The sequence below is a fragment of the Crinia signifera genome, chromosome 6 (assembly GCF_055691185.1).
Source record: "Crinia signifera chromosome 6, ASM5569118v1, whole genome shotgun sequence".
In the NCBI taxonomy this organism is placed as follows: domain Eukaryota; kingdom Metazoa; phylum Chordata; class Amphibia; order Anura; family Myobatrachidae; genus Crinia; species Crinia signifera.
In genome coordinates this window covers 131410333-131434324 of record NC_139222.1, presented here as the reverse complement: position 1 = coordinate 131434324, position 23992 = coordinate 131410333, and the positions used below count along the sequence as shown (strand labels likewise).

The window sequence follows — 23992 nt, the reverse complement described above, 5'->3', positions numbered from 1 at the left end:
GAAAAATGAAAATACTATAATATAATATGTTTTATTGTTTTTAAATAAATGTATTTTCCTCTATTTTGTACAGTCAGACAAAGTGGCATGAAGTTTGTCTAAGTATACCTGCTGCAATCTTAGAGGTTCATAATGCCTGGGAGAATGGAGTTCTTACTTTTGAAGCCATCCAGGTATAAATCCATCTCTAACTAGACTTTTATTTCACCTCCTAGTACATCAGTGTATATACTGTACCTATCATCCCCTTCCTAGTACAGACATCTCACCCCCTTCCTAGTACAGACATCTGAGTACATTCCTCTTAAGGTGCATCCTCACGGATATATTTGGCCAACGATTCAATCTAGTTAACGATTTCCTCTGAATTCCTGCACAAACGATTTGGTGTCAATGATGAACGATTGAGCAAACGATTACTCATAAACGATTGACCTTTAACGATGGTGGAGGGAGAGGGAGTCAGTCAATTAGCCTTACCAAATCGTTCATTGTGCATACACATGAAACAATTGGTCTATGATCTTTCTGCATGCAGGAAAGATCATCGACCCCTACCAACGACCGGCGGGTATGCGCATTGTCCGATATATCGTTCATACACACAATTTGAGCGATTGGACGTTTCAATCGGTCGGGAACGCCAAGATCTTTTGCCAAATGTATCCGTGTGTACGCACCTTTACCCTCTTCCTAATACAGACATCTGTGTACACATCTCTAATCACATTATTAGTGTAGACATTAGTGCACCTTCTCACCTCTTCCTACTACAGACATCATTGCCTGTTCCTCTAACCTATGGGTCTTCAAACTGCGGCCCTCCAGATGTTGTGGAACTACATGTCCCAGCATGCCCTGACAGTTTTGGCATGCTCTTATAGGAAATAATGTGTCAATGCATGCTGGGACATGTAGTTCCACAACATCTGGAGGGCCGCAGTTTGAAGACCCATGCTCTAAAACCCCTTTCTAATCCACAAATCAGTGCACCTTCTCACCTCTGCCTAGTACACAGGCACTTATGTCTGTCCATCTGTTTTTGGAACTTGCAGAAAATTACAGACAATATAAAAGGAAAGGTGTGCAGCCTGGCCGTGTGTGCTGTAGCCTGGCTTGTGGCTCATGTTCGGATGTTGGGTCTAGATGAGAGAGATAAGTCTTTGCAGATGATCCGCCAATTGGGTACATCCATGTATGGAGACAACATATTGCAATTTTACAATGAGCGGTAAGATTTATTTTTTCTTAAATAGTTTTTTTTTTTAAATGAATTTTAAGTAAGAGCACAGAACAAAGTAGGCCACCAATGCAGTGGTGGTGAGTTTATTATAATATACTGTAGTACAAGATCAATAAACAGTGGCACCAGCGTGCCTAATTGGAAATATACACTTACACATTTTTTGGTACGCTGATTCACTTACTCAAGTACAGTTTAGTTGTTTATTTTTTTTTTATCTGATACGCACCATGAGAGTTGTGTGAAGTTTTGTCTTTGAGCACAAAAATGTACCCCTGTGAAAAGGTTTGAGTGACGACACAATCCTGCTATGGATTCCTCGGAACTTAGGAACAATCCCATAAAAGAAGAAATATACATATTTTTTAAGACTTTAATTTGTTAATGTGTAAGTGTGTATTCCTAATTAGGTGAGTCTGTGCCACTGTTTATTGATCTTGTATTCTATTGTTGTGATAGTGGGTGATTTATCACAGGCTTTCAGCTGCACCTGTTTTGAAGTGCAGAAATCCTATACTATTTGTCTTTTATTACAATATAGATTTACTAAAGGTTCTAAAATAGACAGTGTTCAGTTTTCATTTTTAGAAACTATAGTAAATCTACACCTACAGTACTGTAGGAAGCATTGGGTTGCATTGAGCATTTGGGCAGCCATTTTATTTATCAACCTGTTTAAGTATTTAAATGGGGTTCCTGGAGAAAGGACCACTGGTCTTTAGTGCAGTCATGGGGAACCTTTGGCCTGCCAGGGCTGATAGATATACTTATAGCAGGACCCTGTTCATGCCACAATCTACCTAGGTCATGCTGGGGTTGACCATGCTAGTGACCAGGGTAGGATTCATGACCTGGGTAGACCCTTTTACACCAATCCTGGACCTGTGTTAACCAAGCAATTACACAGGTTTTATGTTTGAATGAAAGGGGAGAATTATAAAAGGCAGAAGTCATACATTTCCTAAATAATCGTGGTAAGCTATTAGATAATGGACGGGTATGTTATATATTGCTAATGTGGTGCACTTTAGAACTTTTAATTCTGTTTTATATCTTTGTAGATCTGTTTTGTATTCATCTGTTTTTTTATGCTTACTGGAAGCTACCGTATAAATAGTGCAGTCTACAAGAAGCCATGTCCTCTTCCACCGCAATCTTGTTTATAAAAGATCACTTGCATATTGTTTTATTTCTCCTGCCTTTTTCACTGCAGACATCATCTTGCATGTTCTAATTCCCCGCTGTCATTTGAATCATTTGTTTTCTCCCTATCTCCTTAATTCTTCTGACAAACTGTTATGGATGCTCAGAGTGATCATCATGAGTTCCATACTGGAGAATATGTGCTCTGAAGTCCTGCAGCAGACGGCCACTCAAATCAAATTTTCAGTGACTGGCAGTGAGCCTGTGCCATATGTTCACCGGCTACCCCCCAAAAAGCCTATTAAAGAAGTCTTACACGGAGCCTTCAGCACCACATTAGAGAAGGGCTGGGTTGACATCAGATCGCTTCACATCTTCGACACTCTTCTTCATATGGGAGGAGTCTACTGGTTCTGCAACAACCTGGTGAAGGTGCGGCAAGTTGTTACCCCAAAGTACTTCCAGACCTTGTAGTAATTGTGGTTTTGTTCGTTCATTCGGTACTTGTTTCCAAGCACGACGCCCCTGGTTTTGATCGTAGTACATCGTATACAATCGCATTGCATGCAATATAGCATGCGATGCAATTCGATTTTTAATTGTACAAGCACCCTGATGGGTGCTTACAATGTTAAATGCACCCCCATTGTCAATGCCACCCCCACTATCAATGCCATCCTGAAGCGTGGCGAGGGCGGCGGCGGTACGCGTCCTCCAACCTTTTCATACCCCCACTATCCACGTCAGCGTGGAGTTGATTTTAGATAGTGTGGCGAGCGCAGGGACACGGATTACTTTACATGTATTCCTCATCCCCTCGCGGGGCTCGCCACGCTGCGCTCGCCACATTATCTAAAATCAACTCCATGCCGACGTGGATAGTGGGGGGGTGCATTTAACATTGCAGGGTGCTTGTACAATTAAAAATCGCATCGCATGCCAACTGTATAATTCAGTTTGTCAGTGCTTAAACTATTGATGATCATGCTTGGTATTGCAGGCCATAACTGGTAATCTCACAAGTGTTCTGTATCCAGAGTGCAAATACAACAGAATTTACAACATGGGTAAAGGTGCATACACACACTTGACGAATTGCAATCGTGAGCGATATTGTTACCGATTTCCCTTGAACTTCCCAGCACACGATATAGTTATCGTTAACTACCCACAGGAGCGCGCATCAGCTTGGAAGTGAGGAGGGGCAGCAGACTGAGTCAGACCAACTAACAGTAACATAATGCTATATCAGGACGTAGATAGAGAAAGTGATGTATCTATTTGAATTTATGGTGTGTGTGTGTGTGTGTGTGTGTGTGTGTGTGTGTGTGTGTGTGTGTGTGTGTGTGTGTGTGTGTGTGTGTGTGTGTGTGTATGTATAGTAATAAAACTTGTCTCGCCTGAATTTTTCTTATTTTGACCCAGTGCTGCTTACAGCGCCCAGGCGATGCCATCTACAGTTTCCTGTTCTATGAAAACAACACATCAGAGGAAGTTGATGGAAAAAATGTTACATGACTAGCTTTGATAAATATTCATAACATATACTGTAAACAATGCTGAGATGTTTCATCATATCAGTTTACCTTGTATATTATGTTATGGGACATTTTAGTACAGGACTTTCCTTTTCCTATGTGCAGCATTTCAGAATGAAAGGATTACTTTATGTAAAACTGCAATTAGTGAATGAATGTAATAGCAAACAAGGATTGCACGCTTTTGCCAAAGCACAACAACTGCATTTATAGCATAGATTCCCATTGTTCGGAGATAAATATTGCTTTATATGCTTAGTAAGCAGACAGATTTGTAAGTAAACATTGCTCACAAGAAGTAATGTGTCTAAAACTGGAACTGCATCTGTAGTAACACTGGCTTCATAGACCTTGTTAGCTCACACTAATGTCAGAGAAGGTTTGGCAAGCACGTACAATACAAAATGGAATTTCAGTTCTATGATCAGGCTCTTTTGTCATATTTTTAGTCATTCTCCCAACTTTTATAGAATATGGATATTTATTATTCCTCATACTCCTAGAGCAGGCAATTTTAGTTTTACTTATGACTTCCTGTCTTGTAGAACTGGAAAGCAGTTGAAATGGATGCGGTATGGGGCTCCGACAGTGGGGATCCCGACTGCCGGTGCTTCGACAGGGGGGCCAGCGCAAAGAAGCCACAGGTTATGTTCTCCCTCAATGGGGTTCGTGTACCCCACAAGGGAGAATAGCCCTTGTGAGTCGGGATCCCGACGTTGGGATACTGACTATCATGATTCCCGCTGTCAGAGAGTCATCCAGGACCTGTTGAAAGTTATTAGGAAAAAAAAGGTTGCTTATTCTCATTCTATTAGCACTGCTGTCCTTACCTGCCACCACATTGCTGCTTTTGGTAGTTGTGTAAGAATGTTTTTTGGTGCATTACAAAGTACAGAATGGGAGGTCCAAAATGCCTGAGATGGACTTGTGTATATAATATAGCACCAGAATGGGCATGATTAGCAGGTAATTCAGGGCTGTATTCACATGTCAGAAGACTGTTGGTGAGGGATGAACTTCAGCATTTTAATGAAGGAGTCATCTCTTTAGTATTGGCTGTATATAGTATGTACAGCAAGTGAGTAATCGCTCTCTTTTGTGCAGGAGCTGCTGAGAGAAACTCGGATGGAATTTGCTGTGCGTGCAGTAGAATTGCTGTATGCCATCTTCTGCTTGGACATGCAACAGCTCACGCTCACCCTCCTAGGACATGTTCTGCCTTCGCTTTTGACAGATTCTGCCAAATGGCACACGTTAATGGACCCGCCAGGCCGGGCACTGGCAAAGTGAGTAAACCGTTCACTCTCCTGCTACAGTTTTTCACATTAACAGTCAGTTCTGTCTCCGCTGTGTGTTATTAGCATGGCGCTAGATGTCCATCTTTATTATGGTTGTTTTTTTTTTTATCGTAGGCTTTCTGTCTGGTGTGCAATGACTTCTTACTCCATACACAGCAAAGGACAGCCTTCTCCCCGACAAAGGAAAAGACATAGGGAAGACATTGAGGTGGGTCCATGGTGCATTCAGTCCAGTATTTCTTCAGCAGCAGTGATTTCAATGATAGATGCATTATTAAGCAGTACAATGGGTATATTCTTCCCATACACAAAGTTAAGGCAACCATGAAATGAGAATTCAAAGTATCAATTAACTACGAATTACGTCATTGGTTCCATTAAATCTTATGAATTTCTTAAGGAAAATTGGACTGTTTCCAAAATGACTGTTACTCATAATTTATTAAAGCCAGCGCTCAAGACTTCTGTTGATGAGGATCTTTTTACATTGTATGTATAGAATGTTATTGCACTTACAGTGCATATAGAATCGGTGTGTCCACTCTGCAGTGCAGCCTATTGGAGAATCCTGCATTCATCTTCTAAGGTGCCCATACACGGTGCAATATATGCTATGTGCGATTTGTACTAGATTGCATTGCATCTTTCAAATTGCATGCCTTATGCTACAATAGCGTGCGATTTGCACTAGATACAATGCGATCTACTACAAAAAGTATTGCCTGCACCGACTTTTTTGGCTTGCTATATGAACTATGTGGAAAACGCACCGTGTGTGGGCACCATCAGTTGGAAACAGTGTCATTTTATTTACATGAGAAATATCTTATTCTGTCCCTTTTTGATGGATGGTTGTTATACCTAAATGTAATACTTTTTTGTGGGGCGTTAATGGTCATGAAGGCAATGCAATGGTTTCTATTTGCAGGATTACAGCAGCCTTTTTCCTCTGGATGACACACAGCAATCCAAACTGATGCGTCTTCTCAGCTCCAATGAGGAGGAACATGTATCTGTGCAAACCAACCCCAGTAAGTAGTGGTCTCCCTACAAGTTCATGGGCTCATTCCAACACAACAGTTGTAAATGGAGGTTGTGTTATTGAGAAGAGTGTATATGTACTTTACTAAGGTATGTACAGTATATAAATCAGGTGTTCACTGAAAGAAGTTCAGACAAAGTCATATTGCAGCTATTTTGAAAGGGTGCAGTGGGGGTAGTTTTATAGTAATGCCCCGTACACACCGTTCAATTTGGTCTATTTTTCTATTCAATGTTGCTTATCAAAATCAAAGCGAAATCCAATGGATATCGAACCGGTTTGCAGGCAAGACTATATAGTACAGATCTGTACTATATAGTCCAAATTGAATGCGTTTTGCTTGGCGTCCGATTCAATCCCAATCGAATTGAAAACAAAATTGCACCGTGTGTACACCCCTTAATATCTCAAAAAAGAAATATGAAAACCAGGAGTGTGGATGGGGCGTGATGGAGAAGGTGGTCTTTTTGTTGAATGATGTGGATTTTGTTTTTAAGTAGTTGGGAAAACCATGAGGTGTGATAGAGGAAGTTAATATGGTGCCAGTTGCCAGTGAAGGAGGTTGCGTAGGGATAGATATTAGATTAGTAAAGAAGGCTGCTGAGTAAAAGGCAGTGTTGTAACATAATGTAATCTACATAAACAGGAAATTTTATTCTAGAGCTTTCCATTTGCCTTTGGAATTCTTTAGTTACTAATTTGCTGTCCGGCTTATGTTGATTGCTCCCATAGGTAAGGGTGTAACCTATTTCATACTAATCCTTTCACTTTTTTGAAAAATGTATCTCAACTTCCTGGTGGTAGTGGCGGCACACCCTCCAACAGACTGCTGGCAATTCCCTTCTGTTAAAACAATGGACCTGAGCAGGCTCTTGGCAATTTAAGCTTCAAGGGCCGTCAGTCATCGTGAATAAATGAAAACCACACATTAGTTTAGTATTTCTGCATTCCTACAGTCCATTTCCTCTTCTGCTGTTTTTTTTTTTTTCATTTCTAAGGAGTTCCCTACATTATTTTTAGGAACAAGTTTGCAGTCAGTCATATTCAAATCCTTTGCAACTTTACCAGTTATACAATAGTGTATGTCTATTAAGACAATATATACTTTTTACATATGCTAAAGGATCTGTTTACTGAATTCAAAGGGAGAAAATGAAAAAGCCTTTCCCATCATATAGAGTTAATGCCTCATTCCCTAACCAGACTCTGGTTTACCCTTAACAGAAATAACATCTTCTGTGCTAAATGGGGTGTACTAGTATCTCAGGGTTGCCTACCCTCCCAGAATGACCAGGGGGTCCGGATACCGGCGGACCCCTGCATTTCCCTGATGGCAGAGGTTTAAATTGCCGCAATTCACGGCTTTTCGGCTGAGGGGGCGGGGCTAAATAGGCAAATCACATCTATTTTGCCCCCTGCTCTGAGACCCTCAATTGCGGGATTGCATTACTGGGGGCAGGGACTAATGATGTCTCCATCAGCCCGCTGCCAGAAGTGCTGCTGACAGTCTCCTCTCCAGGGTTCTTCCGGAGAGGAGACGGCAACCATGTTGTATCTTATACCACCCAGCCCAATGCTGGTTTTGGAAGAATATTCCCCCATAAAGACATTAAACTATCTATGAGGTGAAGTGCTGCCACTGACCACTCGCCGGACCAAATTATTCCTTTGTGTGCTAAAAGATGTCATAACAGAAAGTAAAAGCAATTTTTAAAAGGACATTGATCTGTTTCAAACTTGCTGGATATGGAGAGAGGAAACTGTGAAGACAAATTGGTAGGTGTCATTTTGACAGATTATTAACTATTGACTTTATATTATGAAATGATACTGGCACGGGTAGCCCCAGTCATATTCTAGACATGGCTATACATGTTGCCTGGCACCAACACCTGCCTATGTACCCCTAGTATGTATTCCTGTTTTTTTTATTGCTGTAAAAGCCGCAGTTACTTCTGTAAAATGTTTTCTTCTTTGAACTGGTCCCACTAGTGCGACTGGGCCAACTAAGCACATGGGGCCTTATTCTAGTTCACTCTTTCTGACAAAATCCTTCTTAGATGGACTAAACCATGCAGGTGGGGCTGATGTTACTTATGCAGAGAGAGTTAGATTTGGGTGGGGTTTTACTTCAAAGTGAGATCTATATTGCAGTGTAAAAATAAAGCAGTCAGTATTTACCCTGCACAGAAACAAAATAACTCACCCAAATCTAATTCTCTCTGCACATTTTACATCTGCCCCCCTGCAGTGCACATGGTGTTGTCCATCTAAGAAGGATTTTGTCAGAAAGAGTGAACTAGAATAAGGCCCTGTGTTCCATTTTTTTGCCACTTTTACTTGCATCTTTAAAACCATATCTACAGACGAATAAAGGTACCATTAAGAATCTAGCACCATAAAATACATAACATTGGACTTTTCTTTATCATCCACTAGGGGGCACAGGAGTTCACGCTGGGTATGAGAGGTGAGGTAGCAGAGCGTGCACCAAAGGGTTACAGAAATGTACCCAGCATGCTCCCTGCCTCCCTTCTCCCTCATATCCCGCCCCCTGACCCTGGGTCACCAGTTTTTTCTTTGGTGCTCAGGCAGACTGAGCGGCGCCATTTTTTTCTCGGCTGTTAGTACAGCCAGGGTTACTGAGCTGCCGCAGCGACTGCTCTTTTAGTGAGTGTCAGCGGCGCAGCTCCTACACCCGGAGACGGAGACGGCAGCGCTGGCAACTGGGCTGGGGTCTTCCGTCGCGGGGTCTTCACTCCGGAGGCTCCCGCAGCTGCGCCGCGTCCTGGGACAGGTAAGCAGCGGTTCCCTGCGTGCAGGGGGCCGCGTCTAGCAGCAGATCCCCCCCCCGTTTTGTGGGAGTCAGCGGGGGGGCAGGCGGTGTGGGTCTGGCGTAGCCACCCTTCCACTAGACCACCAGGGACTGTTATTCAGGTGTGTCCCCGGAGGTTGATGCCTGAGGGGGTTAATGGGATGTCCTGAGGTCCCTCCCCCACCCCTGGGGACGTGTTGAGTGCTACCTCTCACAGCCCCAGGTGTTCCAGCTCCTCCTTTAAAAAGCCTAATCAGCAGCCATTCTGGCACATGCTGGGTATAGAGACAGGAGGCTGCTGGAATTCTCCCTTACACCTTGCTCCTGGAGCCTGGTTTGGTATAGTATTCTCCTCTCCTGCTGCTGGCTGGTTTGTTGAGCTCTGCTACTGTCTCCTTTCCTGTGTATAGACAGGCCAATCTTGTCTGTTACAGGTGAAAGGAGTTGTCACCATACAGAGTTTGTGTGTTGCATAATCTCTGTCTCCTATTCAGCTTGCCGAACTGTGATATATTTGCCCTTTACAAATTGCTTTGCTAAGGCTTTTTGTGTGAAAGGCTGCAAGTGTGTGGTGCCCCTGGGCCTTTCCTGTATAGGGACACTTGCTTATTCTGTGTCTGGTAGTAACTGCTGGTGTTGTTTGTTTGCTCGGTCAGTATGCCTAAGGCGAAGACCAAGGAGGCTCCTTCTCCAATGCAGCGTACCTGTAGAGACTGTTCGGATGTACTGTCTCAAGAAGAGGAGGAGGTTTGTTCCAGATGTATCACGGTGGAAGCAAACCCGTTACCTCTGCCTCCTACCCAGCAGGAACCGGCCTGGGCCTCGACGTTGACTCAGGTAATGACACAGCTTATTGACCGCTTGTCTGCACCAGCTCCCCCTGCGCCCCTGCCCCCTGTCGCTAGTGCCAGTGGTGGGGCAGCTCAGGCTTATGTAGAACCCCCATGGTTGCAGTCCTTTGCACAGTCTGTGCAGGGGTTAACGGCTAGTTTGGCTGACAGGGGGTCCAGGCGGCAGCCTATGCAGAGGAGTCCTGTGCAGGATTCTCACGATTCCGATTCGGACTCGGCTGCAGGGGGGTCTACTGATACTTCAGATCACGGATCCACTGTGGCCGACGACACTTTGTCCTCAGCAGAGGTAGACTCACTGGTGCGGGAGGTCAGGGCAGTCCTCCAGTTGGAGGATGAGGCCCCTGCTCCTAGTAGTAAGGTCCCGCTTTTTAAGCGGCCTAAGAAGGTGTTGGCTCAGTTTCCACCTTCGGCCCATATGGAAGATTTATTGGAGACAGCTTGGGCTCAGCCGGCTAAAAGGTTCCAGCTTTCTAAGCGCCTTACTTCTTTCTATCCGGTCCCTCCCTCAGAGAGGGCTAAGTGGGAGAAGCCTCCCCCCGGTAGATGCTCATGTGGCTAGGCTGGTGCAGTCTTCAGTTCTGCCCATTCCGGATTCTTCTTCCTTAAAAGACCCGTTGGATAGGAAATTGGAAAATTTCCTTAAAACTGCTTATTCACAGGTGGGCGCAGTCACGCGTCCCTCTCTTGCAGCAGCATGGGTTGCCAAGGCAGTTTCTGAATGGGCGGGCATGTTGGAGTCGGGATTGTCCGATGGTTCTAGTCGCAAATCTCTCCTGGGCCACGTACAGAATATACAAAAGGCTAGTTTGTATTTGGGGGAGGCTGCTCTGGACTCGGGAGTCCTGGCTTCTAAGGCTTCCGCAGCCACTATTGCTGCTAGACGTGTTTTGTGGCTTAGGTCCTGGCGAGCGGATAACAATTCCAAGAGGGCTTTGGAGGCTCTCCCCTTTCAGGGGGATACCCTGTTTGGTCCAGAGTTGGACAAAATTGTGACTACCCTGGTGGCCTCTAAGACGGCATTTTTGCCTTCGGCGGCGCCTCCCCGGCAGAAGTCAACGTTTCGGACCCAGGGTAAGGCCAGAGGTCAATCTTCTGCCAGATTTGCCTCGGCCTCCAAAACAGCCAAACCCCGCACCAAGCAGCCCTGGGCTACCAGACGCCCAGCGGCCAAGCAGACTGACAAGCCTGCAGCCTGACAGGGCGAGGCCCCACCCGGGGGATCCCAGGGTGGGGGGCCGTCTCCTGTCCTTTGCGCCGACGTGGTGCGACACCACAACGGATGCTTGGGTAAGGGGGGTGGTCTCCAGGGGCTATGCCCTAACGTTCCGGGTTCCCCCTCCTCAGCGTTATTTTCGCACGGGTCTTCCAAGGGAACCAGCGAAACAACTGGCGCTACAGCTTTCCATCCAATCCCTTTTAGACTCGAACGTTATTGTTCCAGTTCCTCAGGAACAGAGGGGGCAGGGGTTCTACTCCACTCTGTTTCTGATCGACAAGCCGGACGGTTCTCACAGACCGATTCTCAATCTAAAGGCGCTCAATGTGTTTTTGCGGGTGCCGAAGTTTCGTATGGAGTCTCTTCGGTCCATTATTCTATCCCTGGAACCGGGGGACTTCATGGCCTCGCTCGATATCCAGGACGCGTACCTCCACGTTCCCATCCGGCTGGACCATCAGCGATTTTTTAGGTTCGCCATCCAGGAGGACCACTTCCAGTTCAGGGCTTTGGCCTTCGGACTGTCCACGGCTCCCAGGGTGTTCACCAAGGTGATGGCAGTTATGTTGGCTCACTTGCACCGTCTGGGGGTTCGATTGATCCCGTACCTGGACGATCTCCTGATCGTGGCGAATTCTCCAGTCCTATTGCAGAGTCATCTGCAATTGGCGATTACGCTTCTATCATCTCACGGCTGGAAGATAAACTGGAAAAAATCATTTCTGACTCCTTCTCAAAGGATGGTCCACTTGGGCGCTCTGCTGGACACTCAGCTCCAGAGGGTTTTTCTGCCGGAGAGCAAGATCCACTCTCTACAGAAAAAGATTCTCTCCCTGCTCAGTCACAGAAGGGTCTCTGTGCACAGTTGCATGGTGGTGTTGGGCTCTATGGTCGCTTCATTCGACATGGTGGAGTATGCACAGTACCATTCGCGACAGCTTCAGCTGTGCGTTCTAAGCCAATGGTCAGGAGATCATTCTCGTCTGAAGAGTCAGGTGATCACGCTATCTCCGGAGGTCCGCCTGTCTCTCACTTGGTTGAAGGCGGACAACTTATCCCAGGGTCGTCCATTTTGGATTCCATCTTGGATTCTAATAACCACGGATGCCAGCCTTCGGGGCTGGGGGGCGGTTTGCAACTCTCAGTCGGTTCAGGGTCGCTGGACAGCGCAGGAGAGTCGCCTGCCTATCAATGTCCTGGAGTTGAGAGCAATCCTTCGGCTCTTCAGGCCTTAGAATCTCTCATTCAAGGGTGCCCGGTAAAAGTCCAGACCGACAACGCCACAGCTGTGGCCTATGTCAACAGGCAGGGCGGGACACGCAGCAAAGGAGCAATGAAGGAGGTGTCCAGAATCTTCAGGTGGGCGGAGAGACGTCTTCCTGCAATCTCCGCAGTCTTCATCCCAGGGGTTCTCAATTGGGAAGCAGACTATCTGAGTCGGCAGGACATCAACACAGGAGAATGGGAACTTCATCCAGAAGTGTTCCAGTGGCTGACGTCCCAATGGGGAGTGCCGGAAATAGATCTGTTGGCGTCCAGGCACAATTGCAAGGTTCCTCGGTACGGCTCTCGGACAAGGGACCCCGGAGCTTTCCTGGTAGACGCTCTCACGGCACCATGGCCGTTTCGTCTGGTGTATGCATTCCCCCCATTTCAGCTTCTTCTTCGTCTTCTACGCAAGTTCAAGAAGGAAGGAGGAATGATGATTCTAGTGGCCCCAGACTGGCCCTGTCGAGGTTGGTATGCCGACCTAAGGAATCTGTCAGTGGCGTCTCCTCTGAGACTGCCTCTATGTCCAGACCTCATTTCTCAGGGTCCGCTCCACCACCCGGACCTGAGCCGCCTGGCTTTGACGGGCTGGCTATTGAGGCATCCCTCTTAAGGGATAAAGGATTTTCACCGGAGGTCATTCATACTATGGTGCGTGCTAGAAAGCCTTCGTCAGCACGGATTTATTACAGAGTGTGGAGGACCTATTTTGATTGGTGTTCGTCTAGAGGTTTTCAGCCTAGACGTTTTCATTTGTCCCGCCTGCTGGAGTTTCTTCAGGCGGGCTTAAATTTAGGTTTACGCCTTTCCTCTTTAAAGGTACAAGTGTCTGCCTTGTCAATTTTGTTTCAAAGGAAGTTGGCGTTCATGTCAGATGTAAAAACTTTTTTTCAAGGGGTTCTTCATCTGCAGCCTCCGGTAAGCCCACCGGTGGCTACATGGGATCTTGCTTTAGTTCTCAGAGCTCTTCAGTCAGCTCCTTTTGAACCTTTGGAGGAGGTGGATTTGAAGTGGCTGTCCTGGAAGGTGGCCTTCCTCCTGGCTATCTCTTCGGCTAGAAGGGTTTCCGACCTTAGTGCATTATCTTGTAGGCCCCCCTTTCTGGTGTTTCACCCGGACAGGGCGGTCTTACGTACCAAGCTAGATTTTCTTCCTAAGGTTGTGTCAAATTTCCACCTCAACCAGGAGATTGTAGTTCCTTCTTTTCCTGGGTCATCAGAAGCGGAGGCTTCTCTGGATGTAGTCCGTGCGTTGCAGATTTACCTGCGCAGGACTAAGGCGACTCGTAAGTCGGATTCTCTTTTTCTTTTGTATGAGGCCAGGAAGCGAGGTTGGCCTGCTTCCAAGCAATCCTTGGCGAGATGGCTCAGGTCAGTCATTCGTCAAGCGTATCTTTCAGCGCAGTTGGTTCCTCCTGAGGGGGTTACGGCACACTCTACCAGGTCTGTGGATACATTCTGGGCCGCTAGTCTAGGGGCCTCGGCAGAACAACTCTGCAAGGCAGCGACTTGGTCTTCTTCCCACACATTTATCAAATTCTATGCGTTTGATACCTTTGCATCGGCTGATGCACAGTTTGGTAGACATGTGCTTTCCGCAGTCCAGGAGCGTCCCCCACCCGTGAGGGGACAGCTTTAGGACGTCCCAGCGTGAACTCCTGTGCCCCCTAGTGGACGATAAAGAAAATAGGATTTATGGTCTTACCTTGATAAATCCCTTTCTTTGAGTCCATAGGGGGCACAGGACGCCCTCCCAGACGCACCTGGTAGCGGGGCTTCCTATATGGGGAAGTTCCATGGCTTTGACCTTGTATGCTATGTGTGTGTGTTTGCTCTTCCTTCTTCTCTGCTCCGCTCCTGCCTTGGGCTTGCTAACGAAACTGGTGACCCAGGGTCAGGGGGCGGGATATGAGGGAGAAGGGAGGCAGGGAGCATGCTGGGTACATTTCTGTAACCCTTTGGTGCACGCTCTGCTACCTCACCTCTCATACCCAGCGTGAACTCCTGTGCCCCCTATGGACTCAAAGAAAGGGATTTATCAAGGTAAGACCATAAATCCTATTTTTCAAGGGATGGGGGACTATATGGTGAAATACACTTGTTTCATTCTTTTGACAGTCCTTGGCCAGCCAAAGACATATTAAAAAAACAATATAATGGAGTTTTTTGTTTATGCACAGATTTCTTATGGGTAACTGTATACCTCTCATAGTCATTCATGTCCTGCGGTTTATGTCTAGAGCAGTGGTCAGGGAACTCGGTCCTCATTACACCACACAGTGCATGTTTTGCTGGTAACCCAGCAGGTGCACAGGTGTACAAATTACTCTCATATTATAAGGTCTGCAGGTGGAGTTAATTATTTCACTTGTGATTCTGTGAGGAGACCTGGAAAACATGCACTGCGTGGGGTAATGAGGACCGAGTTCCCTGACCACTGGTTTAGAGTGGCAGTTTGATGTGATCCAAGCTCTGGCAATACAGACAGGGCCATTGATAATAAATGACATGTGAGAAAATGTGTAATGCCCTGTGTAGAATCACCTACGCCCTAGTTTATATTTTAACTGAAAATCTGCTCCTCTTGTAAATAGCTTTTCCATTTTCACTATGCTTGCCTAACTTCTGTTTAAGCAGAACAGAAAGTCACATATTATATCTATTGAAGAATATAACTAGAATGCAGAATCATTCACCACATAAAAGGAAATGGTATGATGTCGTTGTAAGGCAGTTTATTAGTGTATCATTTTTTAAACTTCACAAATGTGTGTGTTGCCATGCATCTTGTAGCTGCTTGTTTTTACTGATGACAGCACACATGATCACCAGGGGCTTAACATCCTGAGTACAGGGAAAAATAAAAATCTGATAGCTTCCTTTTGATCACTTCTTTTCCGTTCTAGAAACTACTTCTTCTTTCTCTTTATACTTTGGTTCCATTACTTGACAGTATAGTCAGGAGAATTTACGCCAAAAGCATACGTCATTGATTGATGCAAGTCATGATGTTTCTGCTTTTTAGAGCCTTAAAAATAGCACTCCATGGCTGCAATGGTAAACCTTCACCTGATCCATTATTTCATGAGATTACTACACTGGATTGTACACTCACACTTAATGCGGTAATTCTAGAGTTTTAGAGTGACCGATTTCCTGTCAGACAGTGAGCTATTGGTATATTACCATGTAAAGTTGTGGGGTTTAGGACAGAGGGCGAGATGTATTAAAATACATCGCCGCCCTTCGCGGCCCCCCCGCCGCGATGCCGTCGCATATGTATGTCGTCACCTCCCTGCCCCCTCCTGCATCCCTCACGCTGGGGACAGCTAAGCAAGCTGTCCCCGGCGCCTCCTCCTCCCCCCTGCAGCCGGAAGGACGTCCGGCTGCCTCACTAGGGGGGAGGAAGGTGTTACCTTCCGGGTCCAGGAGGACCTGGAGCAGGTAAGAGAGGGGGTCGGCGGGTTTTTCGGTGGAGGCGTCGGGCGGCGAAAAGAAGCCCATAGGCTTCTATAGGGTATCGCCACCCAAAGGTGGCGATACCCTACACTGCGGTGACGTGGCGGCCGGGTAATAGTACATAGGAAAATGCGGTAAAACAGGGGTTTTACCACATTTTCCTGTTAGTACATCCCGCCCAGAATCTACTCAGAGCGCCATATTCCCCAGTGCCTCGCTTTTTTAGCGGCCACACTCGTCGTTTCCACGTCACTACAAAAACCTAGAGAGCTGGAAATGGCGTGTGCAGGGGGTTAAGTGTAACATAACTTGCAAAATGTAAACTAAAATTCATTCTACATCAGGCACTGGAGTCCTACTGGTGACTGTAGGGCCTAGAGAAAGAGATTGCATCTCTTATAGCCGGGGGGGAGGGGGGCTTTTTTTTTTTAAAGCACAGGTTTTGACCTTGACAAAGAGGCCTAGAGCCTTGAAATGCATTGGAATGATGGGGAACAAGCACAGAACTGACGCGCTGCCGGAGACGGGAGGAGAAAATGATCAACTACCATTAGAGTTAGACAGCTAGTGAGCCTACCTATCCCAGTCTGCAAAGCTTGATATGGAACACCCTCCCACACAGCCAGCTCCAAACACCACAACAAACCTTATCATTGCTCTAAAGAGAGCTGTAAACATTTCCCCAAAAATATTTTTATCTTCATTTTTATTATCAATGTTGATTTAAAAATGGCACAAACTATTGAGTCACCTTTTTATCACAATGTACAAGCTTGATTACTCTATTTTATAATGAAGAAGGCAAGTGAGATGCTTGGTTGCATAGTGATAGGAATCCGCAGCAGAAAGAAGTGGTAATGCCAATGTATCGGTTATTGGTACGACCTCATCTGGAATACTGTGTCCAGTTCTGGAGGCCAAATCTGCAAAATAATATAAATACATTAGAGCCGGTACAAAGAAGGGAAACTAAAATGGTGCAGGGCATACAGCAAAAACCTTACCCAAAAATACTAAAAGATTGTAACATATATTGTTTGGAGCAGAGAAAGGAAATGGAGGACATATAAAAATGTTCAGATATACCAACTGTTTTAACAGAGCACAGGAGAAAAACATTCTTTAAAGGATGAGAAGTATTAGAACCCAAGGACATTCACTGAATTTGGAGGGGGGGAGCTTCAGGGTAAATTTAACTTCACAATAAGGAAGTGGATACGTGGAATAGCCTCCCATATATGGTGGTAGAGGCCAAGACAGTAGAGCAATTTGTCTGTATAGATGGTTATCTTGTAAAGGTTCACTCTGATTGCTTGATTCCTTTACATAACTTGTCTCCATAGGAGTACTTGCTGTCTTTGCTTCTAGCATACCGAACTCCTCAATGGTTTCTTGAATCTTGCATTTTTTACTTAATGTGAATGCTCCATCATCTTCTTTTGAGACTTCCATTCCCAAGTAATGTGCTATGTGGCCTAAGTCTTTTGTTTCAAAATGACTGTTTAGTTCTTGTAGTAGTTCAACTTCATCCACTTCTTGTTCAAAACAAACTAGGAAATCATCCATGTAAATTAATGCGTATAGACTTCTTTCCTCTATTGATTTTGTATAAAGACAGGGGTCTGCTTTGCTTCTGATGAATCCCTTCTCCATCAATACTTCATTTATCTTTGTATTCCATGCTCTCGCTGCTGGTTTTAGACCGTATAGACTTTTGTAAAGCTTGCATATTTGATCTGCTAATTGAGAATCTACGAAGCCTGGTGGTTGTTCCATGTATATATGTCTTCCTTTAGTTCACCATGTAGAAAGGCTGTCTTCACATCAAAATGTTTCACCTGCATACCTTTTATGGCTGCTGTTAAAGGTAAGGTTCTGATGGTGGTGTGCTTCACAACTGGAGCAAACGTCTCATCATAGTCTTCCCCAAATTTCTGTGGATATCCTTTAGCAACTAATCTTGCTTTGTATCTGTATCCTCAGTATCGTATTTGACCTTAAAAGTCCATTTGCATCCTATGGCCTTTTTATCTGCTGGTCATCTGGTCAATGTCCATCTCTGGTTATCTTTCATTGACTCAATTTCTTCCTTTGCAGCTCCTAGTCATTTCTGTGCTTCTCTTTCTGAAAAGGTAGCAATTTCTTCCCATGATGTAGGTTCTTGTATGTTAATATCCTTTGCTTTGTAAGATAAACGTATGGGTGCTTTTCCTTTATTTTTTCTTGAAGAGCGTCTTACGCCTTCTGTTGCATTTTCCTGAGTGTCGCTGGTATCTATCTTATGTTGTACCTTGAATTCTTGAGTGATCTCTCCTACATCTGTTTCATTGGTTTCTCTAATTTCCTCTTCAACTGCGTTTGCTGGAATAATGACCTCATCTCTTGGTTCTTCAATGAATGTCACACTGTTGCTTATGGTTATTCTATCACCTTTTTGACTTAAGATTCTGTAACCCTCTGAATGTTCACCGTAACCGACTAGAACTCCCTCTACTGCTCGGTTCTGTAACTTGCTCCGTTTTTCTGCAGGAATGTAGGTTATGGCTTTGCATCTGAAAACTATGATGTGCTTTAGGCTGGGTTTCTTACCATACCATAGCTCATGAGGTGTCTTCCCTACTGCTTAAGAGAGTAGTCTGTTTTGAAGATAGGTGGCTGTCATTGCCGCTTCACCCCAATATTTATCAGGAAGTCCTGAATCTGTAAGCATACATCTGATCATTTGTGTTAACGATCTGTTCTTTCTCTCAGATACACCATTTTGTTCTGGTGTGTACGGTATAGTCTTCTGATGCTCTCTGCCATGTCTTCTTAAGTACTGTTCTATTTTCTGTCCTGTGAACTCACCTCCGTTGTCACTGCGAAAAGATAGCATATTCTTCTTGAATCTGTTTCTGGTCATAGATACATAATCTTGCAGCTTGTCAAAGACTTCATCTTTGCTTTGTATAAGATAAGTGACGGTGAACCTGGAATAGTCATCAGTAAATGTCAGCAATATACCTTTTGCCTCCTGATGTGCGTATTTTTATAGGTCCGCATACATCATTGTGTACATTGGGATTGTCACCCTTGTTGCTTTTATACAACACTGGCATGTCATCATTCCAAAGATTTTGACACTGCGAGATCCTTTGCTAGGCCTCTTCTCTGCATTTCCTTTGTTTCTGTGTACTTAGCTTTACCTGCTGTGCTGGTCCAGACAACATAAGTGTTCTGGCTGTAGCTAGTGTTTCTCTTCCATTTTGGATAAAACTCTTTACTGACAATAGTGCCCCTTCCAGCTTAGGAACATATAGTACATCTGTTACGGGTATCTGTATGTAGTTGCCATTACCCTTGGAGCATAGGAATTGACCTTTCCCTTCTGCAGTGATGTTTGTACCATCTGCCAGGTAGATAGTTTCCTTATGGTTCAAATCAAGTTCAACGAAGAAGTCCTTGTTATTTGTCATTTTACTAGTCGCTCCTGAATCTACATACCATTTGTCTGACAATTGGGCTACTGTCGCTTTAAATGTCCCATTCCAATTATGTGCACTTGTATCTGTGAGTGTGGCTTTGGCTTTTTGTTTGTGAAATCTTCCAGGTGGTCTGTGCTATTCTGACTTCCATATGGTGCAATCTTTCTTTAAGTGACCCACTTAAAGATGAAGATGATCCAAGATGAAATAGCAGAAAGGCATTCAGTGACATGGACTAATACAGATGAAGACAGGTCTGGGGCTGATAGGTAGATTTGAGTATCATACGCATACAGATGATACTGAAATCCAACAAAGCTGATTAGTTTGCCAACCAAGGGATGTGGTATAGATTGAGAAAAGCAGAGGATCTAAGACGTGCGCTGAGGTACTCCAACTGACAGAGGTAGCGAAGAAGAGGCGGAATCAGAGAGACAACACTGAAAGAGCGGTTAGATGGGTAGGATGAGAACCAATAAAGGACTGTGTCTTCAAGACCTAGGGATTGTAGTTTTTGTTTTTAGAAGGGTATGGTCAACAGTGTCAAAAGCAGCAGAGAGATCTAGAAGAATAATTATAGTGAGTAGCCTTAGCAGTGCCCAGATCATTCGCTATTGTATTCAGTGCTGTCTCTGTGGAATGTTGGGAACAAAAGACTGTCTGAAGTGGGTCCAATAAGCTGTGCGAGTTAAGAAAGTGTGTGAGGCTAATGTGTGTGCAAGTCCGTCAAGTAGCTGGGAGGGGCACGGAAACTGAGACATAGGTGGTAGTTTGAGAGTGAGCTTAGGTCAGATACCAGTAGAGAGAGAACCGATTTTAGTAAGGTTGGAATGAGCACAGGAGACACATATTTACTTACTTTGTTGGGGTATATAGTCGAGAGGAGAGGTAGTAGAGTACAGATACTTCATCTTCATTTTCAAGGATCAATTGAAGCGAGAGGGATCACGTAGATAATTGAGCAAGTCACTGATTTGAGGAGGAGCATACCATTTCATCTCGTATCTTATTAATCTTGTCCTTTAATGTAGGAAGCAAGATCTTTAGCACCAATGGCTGGTGGTTTGGGTGAGAGAGGAGAGAAGGGGAGACAAGTGATTTAAATGTATTAAAAATATGTTTTGGGTTAGACACTTGAGCAGAGATGAGACTTTGGACATGTTTGTTTGGCAGTTTCCAGGGCAATACTATAGGAGAGGTAGATAGTCTTATATGTGAGGAAGTCCATTGGACTGTGAGATTTACCATATACATTTAACTTTCTGTTAGAGATTTTGTAGGTGTCTTGTTAATTTAGAGTGCTACAGTTGGCATCTAGGCCTACATAGAGGGGGACATTTACCAAAATGGATTCGTATTTTAAAAGTGAAAAAAGTCGTATTCGTAGTCGTATTGGCGTGAATTTCTGGCGTATCCGTGAAATCGTAATTTAACAAGTTAAAAATCGAACTATCGTGGAAATTATCTTGGCGTGAACTTGTCATATTGAGGTCGTATTCGTATATCAAAATACGACTACGCATGTGTACGAAAAGTCTACACCATCGATAGAATACGAATGATTTTTGCATGGGCTAGGTGTATTTTCATCATGTACTAAAAATTCGTATTCGTGAAGTTGTAAAATAGGATTCGTAAACAACTCAGAATCGTAAAAAAATTCGTGAAATAAAATACACCCTCCTTGACAAGGTCTATTTTAAAGTGTATTTCACCGGCTTCAATGGAACACATGTGTTATCATTTTAAAAACACATCACAGACCTTAGAAATCACACATGTGTGCCTTATAAAAGCCAAACATCCACCTACAAACACTTCCTGACTTCTAGCATGGCAGACTATATGCTATATCAGGGTGCTTCAGTGTGGGCTTTGAGACAGCTGATGTCTTGGCTGTGCCAAGGAAGAAGACGCCGGCGTCATGAAACTGAGCATGACCAGCAGGTCCACTCAGAAATCACTTTTCACAATCTCACCAAAAATCACCAAACAACTCTCCACTGCACCTCTCTCCTACACACTCCAAACTACACCCACAACAAGTTTTGGCGCCTCCACGACTTATATATGGGTGTGAGAGCCCTCCCGAAGTGTAAAAGAGATACACCAATCACGCTTGTAGTTTCATTTTCGTAGTGAGCCATGTGGTTGAATATACGAAAATTCGTATTACATTTCACGACAAATTCGTGAAATAACGGGCTTTTCAGACAAAAATCTCTACGCCATTCGTATTTCACCTACGACTCTACGACAATACGAAAACATGCGTAAACCAACATACGTATGCCTACAACATCGAAAAATACGAATTTAAAAAATACGACTTTGTAGTAACTTAAACCCGGAACACGACTTTTTTAGGATCACTATCATTCGTACTCATTCGTATTTCCTACGAATACAAATACGAATACGAATTTTTAGGGAATCCATTTTGGTAAATGTCCCCCAGAGTGTGGTGGGTAGCTGGGGCCAATTAAAAAAACAAAACTTTTTATTGAAGCCATGTCACACACAACTTGTTCTACATCTGTAAACATACATTGTGTTCACATCAAAGTGCAATACAATTAGATTACAAATTTCAGTTGTCTGCCTCTGTCTTTGACATTTGCATAGAAAACCAAAGGAAAATAATCCCCATTACCCAATTCTGTTTTACATTCCAATGCAAATAAGACAATCCAAAATTACAGTTAACTCCAAAAACAAGGATTTATCACACACAATTAGGGATGCCAATCCCGGGGCATTTTTTCAATCCCGGGATTCGGGATTGAAAAATGCTCAATCCCGGGATTCCCGGGATCCCGGGATTGGCTTCCCTAATTGTGGGGGCACATGGGGAGCACACAGAGGAGGAGAGAGATACAGTACTAGAGTCCCCCTGACTGCTGGGAATCCGGTAAATACCTGCAATCACCTCGGACATGTTCTCGCGTGTTCCCTCACACCCTGGGCGCCCGAGCGCTGGGTGGGTGGGCGGGTGGCAGGGAGCGCTGGGCGCCGGTGAGCGCTTTGCCGGCCGTGAGTGCATTTGGCCGTCCGTCAGCGCTGGGTGGGTGGGCGGGCATTTGGCCGGGAGCGCTGGGCGGGCAGCCGTGGATGTGCGGCTGTGCCCTGCGCAGCGTGACCTCGCAGCGTGACCTCGTCACACTGCGCACTGCGGGGTATGGGAGAAGCCGGGCAGCGTCTGAGTGCTCAGACGCTGCCCGGCATTAAACTGCGCATGCGCAGTTTAATCCCGAAATCCTAGGATTGGAAATTCCAATCCCGGGATTGAAATCCCGGCGTTTTGGGGGCCAAATCCCGGGATCCCGCCGATCCCGATCCCGGGATTGGCCACCCTACACACAATAAATACATCATTTGTGTCCTTGTTTCCCCACCCCAAGGACACCCAAAAAAATAAAGCATCACAAGAGAATGAGTGGATTACCTCCCACACCCTAGTCATATACCATAAAGTGTTGTTTAAGGACTCATGTATTTGTGTTTTTATAGGTGATAGTATTGCTACTTAGCTTTCCCACATGTCAAATACATTTTTCCACTTTTATTTATCTTTCTCTAACATCACTCCTACTCACTCCATTATAAAAAGATAAAACCATTTTGTTCTAAATAAAGCCAGTGATGGAGGTTCAGGATGTGTCCATACTTGCAAGAAGGACTTCCAGGCTGCTGCACTCACTGCCAGAAGCCAGTCTATTACTACCCCTGGTTAATGCTTGATCAATTTGTTGCCAATAGAGTTAGTGATTTGAAGGGTGAACGGAGACATTTGATGTTTATGAGGTTACCTGGGTTTATATGTTGCTGCAAGTTAGGTGTCGTCTGTGAGCAGGGCACGCTGTTGGGGCCTGGATTTGGTGAAGTGTCACCAGCGAATAGAAGCAGGAGAGAGAGATACAGTAAGTGTATCTGTAGGAGGTTTGTGAACATTTTCGATGGTGACAGGTTGTGGATGTTATTGTCAATGTAGAGAAATTAATAATGGGGAGTGGAGAATTGAGGCACGAATGTGTATAGAGTGGTGAGTTTCAGGGGTGTGAGGGATGTGATTGATCTAGAGAGAATACCATGGAGTGCGATGCAGAGGAGTGATTTGTAGTACATGGTGTATTTGAAATAGAGTTATTTTGGTGGGTGCTGGGCGGGGTCCCAACAGTCATTATCCCGACTGTTAAAATACTGACGCACGGGTTCCCAACGGCCACCGGCTATTCTCCCTCATGGGGAGAATAGAATAGGTGTCGAGCCCCCACTGTGCCCGCAGTGTGGCGAGTGCAGTGAGCCCGCAAGGGGCTGTGTTGCGCTCGCCACGCTGTCTGAGTCCGGCCAGTCGGGCTAATGACTCGGGATCCCGACTGTCGGAACCCTGTACCACACCCATTTTGGCTTAGAGTGCAATGACTTGCAATTGTTAATACCTGTTGACTGCTGTTATTCAGATGTGTGCCCCTACAAGGACATCATTGCAACTAAAAATAGACTGTGCAGGCAAAGTAATGTTGTCTATGTCGCATACAGAGTATTTGGCCATATGCCAAATCGCACATAGAAACATAGAATTTGATGGCAGATAAGAACCACTTGGCCCATCTAGTCTGCCCCTTTTTCTCTAATCTGCCCCTAGTCAAAAG

At 44.9% G+C, this 23992-nt stretch overlaps 1 protein-coding gene across 2 annotated transcripts in view; it reads left to right on the top strand.

The window, feature by feature from the left end:
• Positions 1–23992, top strand: part of MED24 (mediator complex subunit 24) — a 103688-nt gene that overhangs the window by 75857 nt on the left and 3839 nt on the right. For both annotated transcript variants that reach the window (XM_083147233.1, XM_083147232.1), the window contains exons 18-23: positions 74–173; positions 1056–1231; positions 2554–2818; positions 5029–5210; positions 5337–5430; positions 6151–6253. In XM_083147233.1, the coding sequence (XP_083003359.1) occupies positions 74–173; positions 1056–1231; positions 2554–2818; positions 5029–5210; positions 5337–5430; positions 6151–6253 (920 nt within the window). The remainder of the gene's footprint in view (positions 1–73; positions 174–1055; positions 1232–2553; positions 2819–5028; positions 5211–5336; positions 5431–6150; positions 6254–23992) is intronic.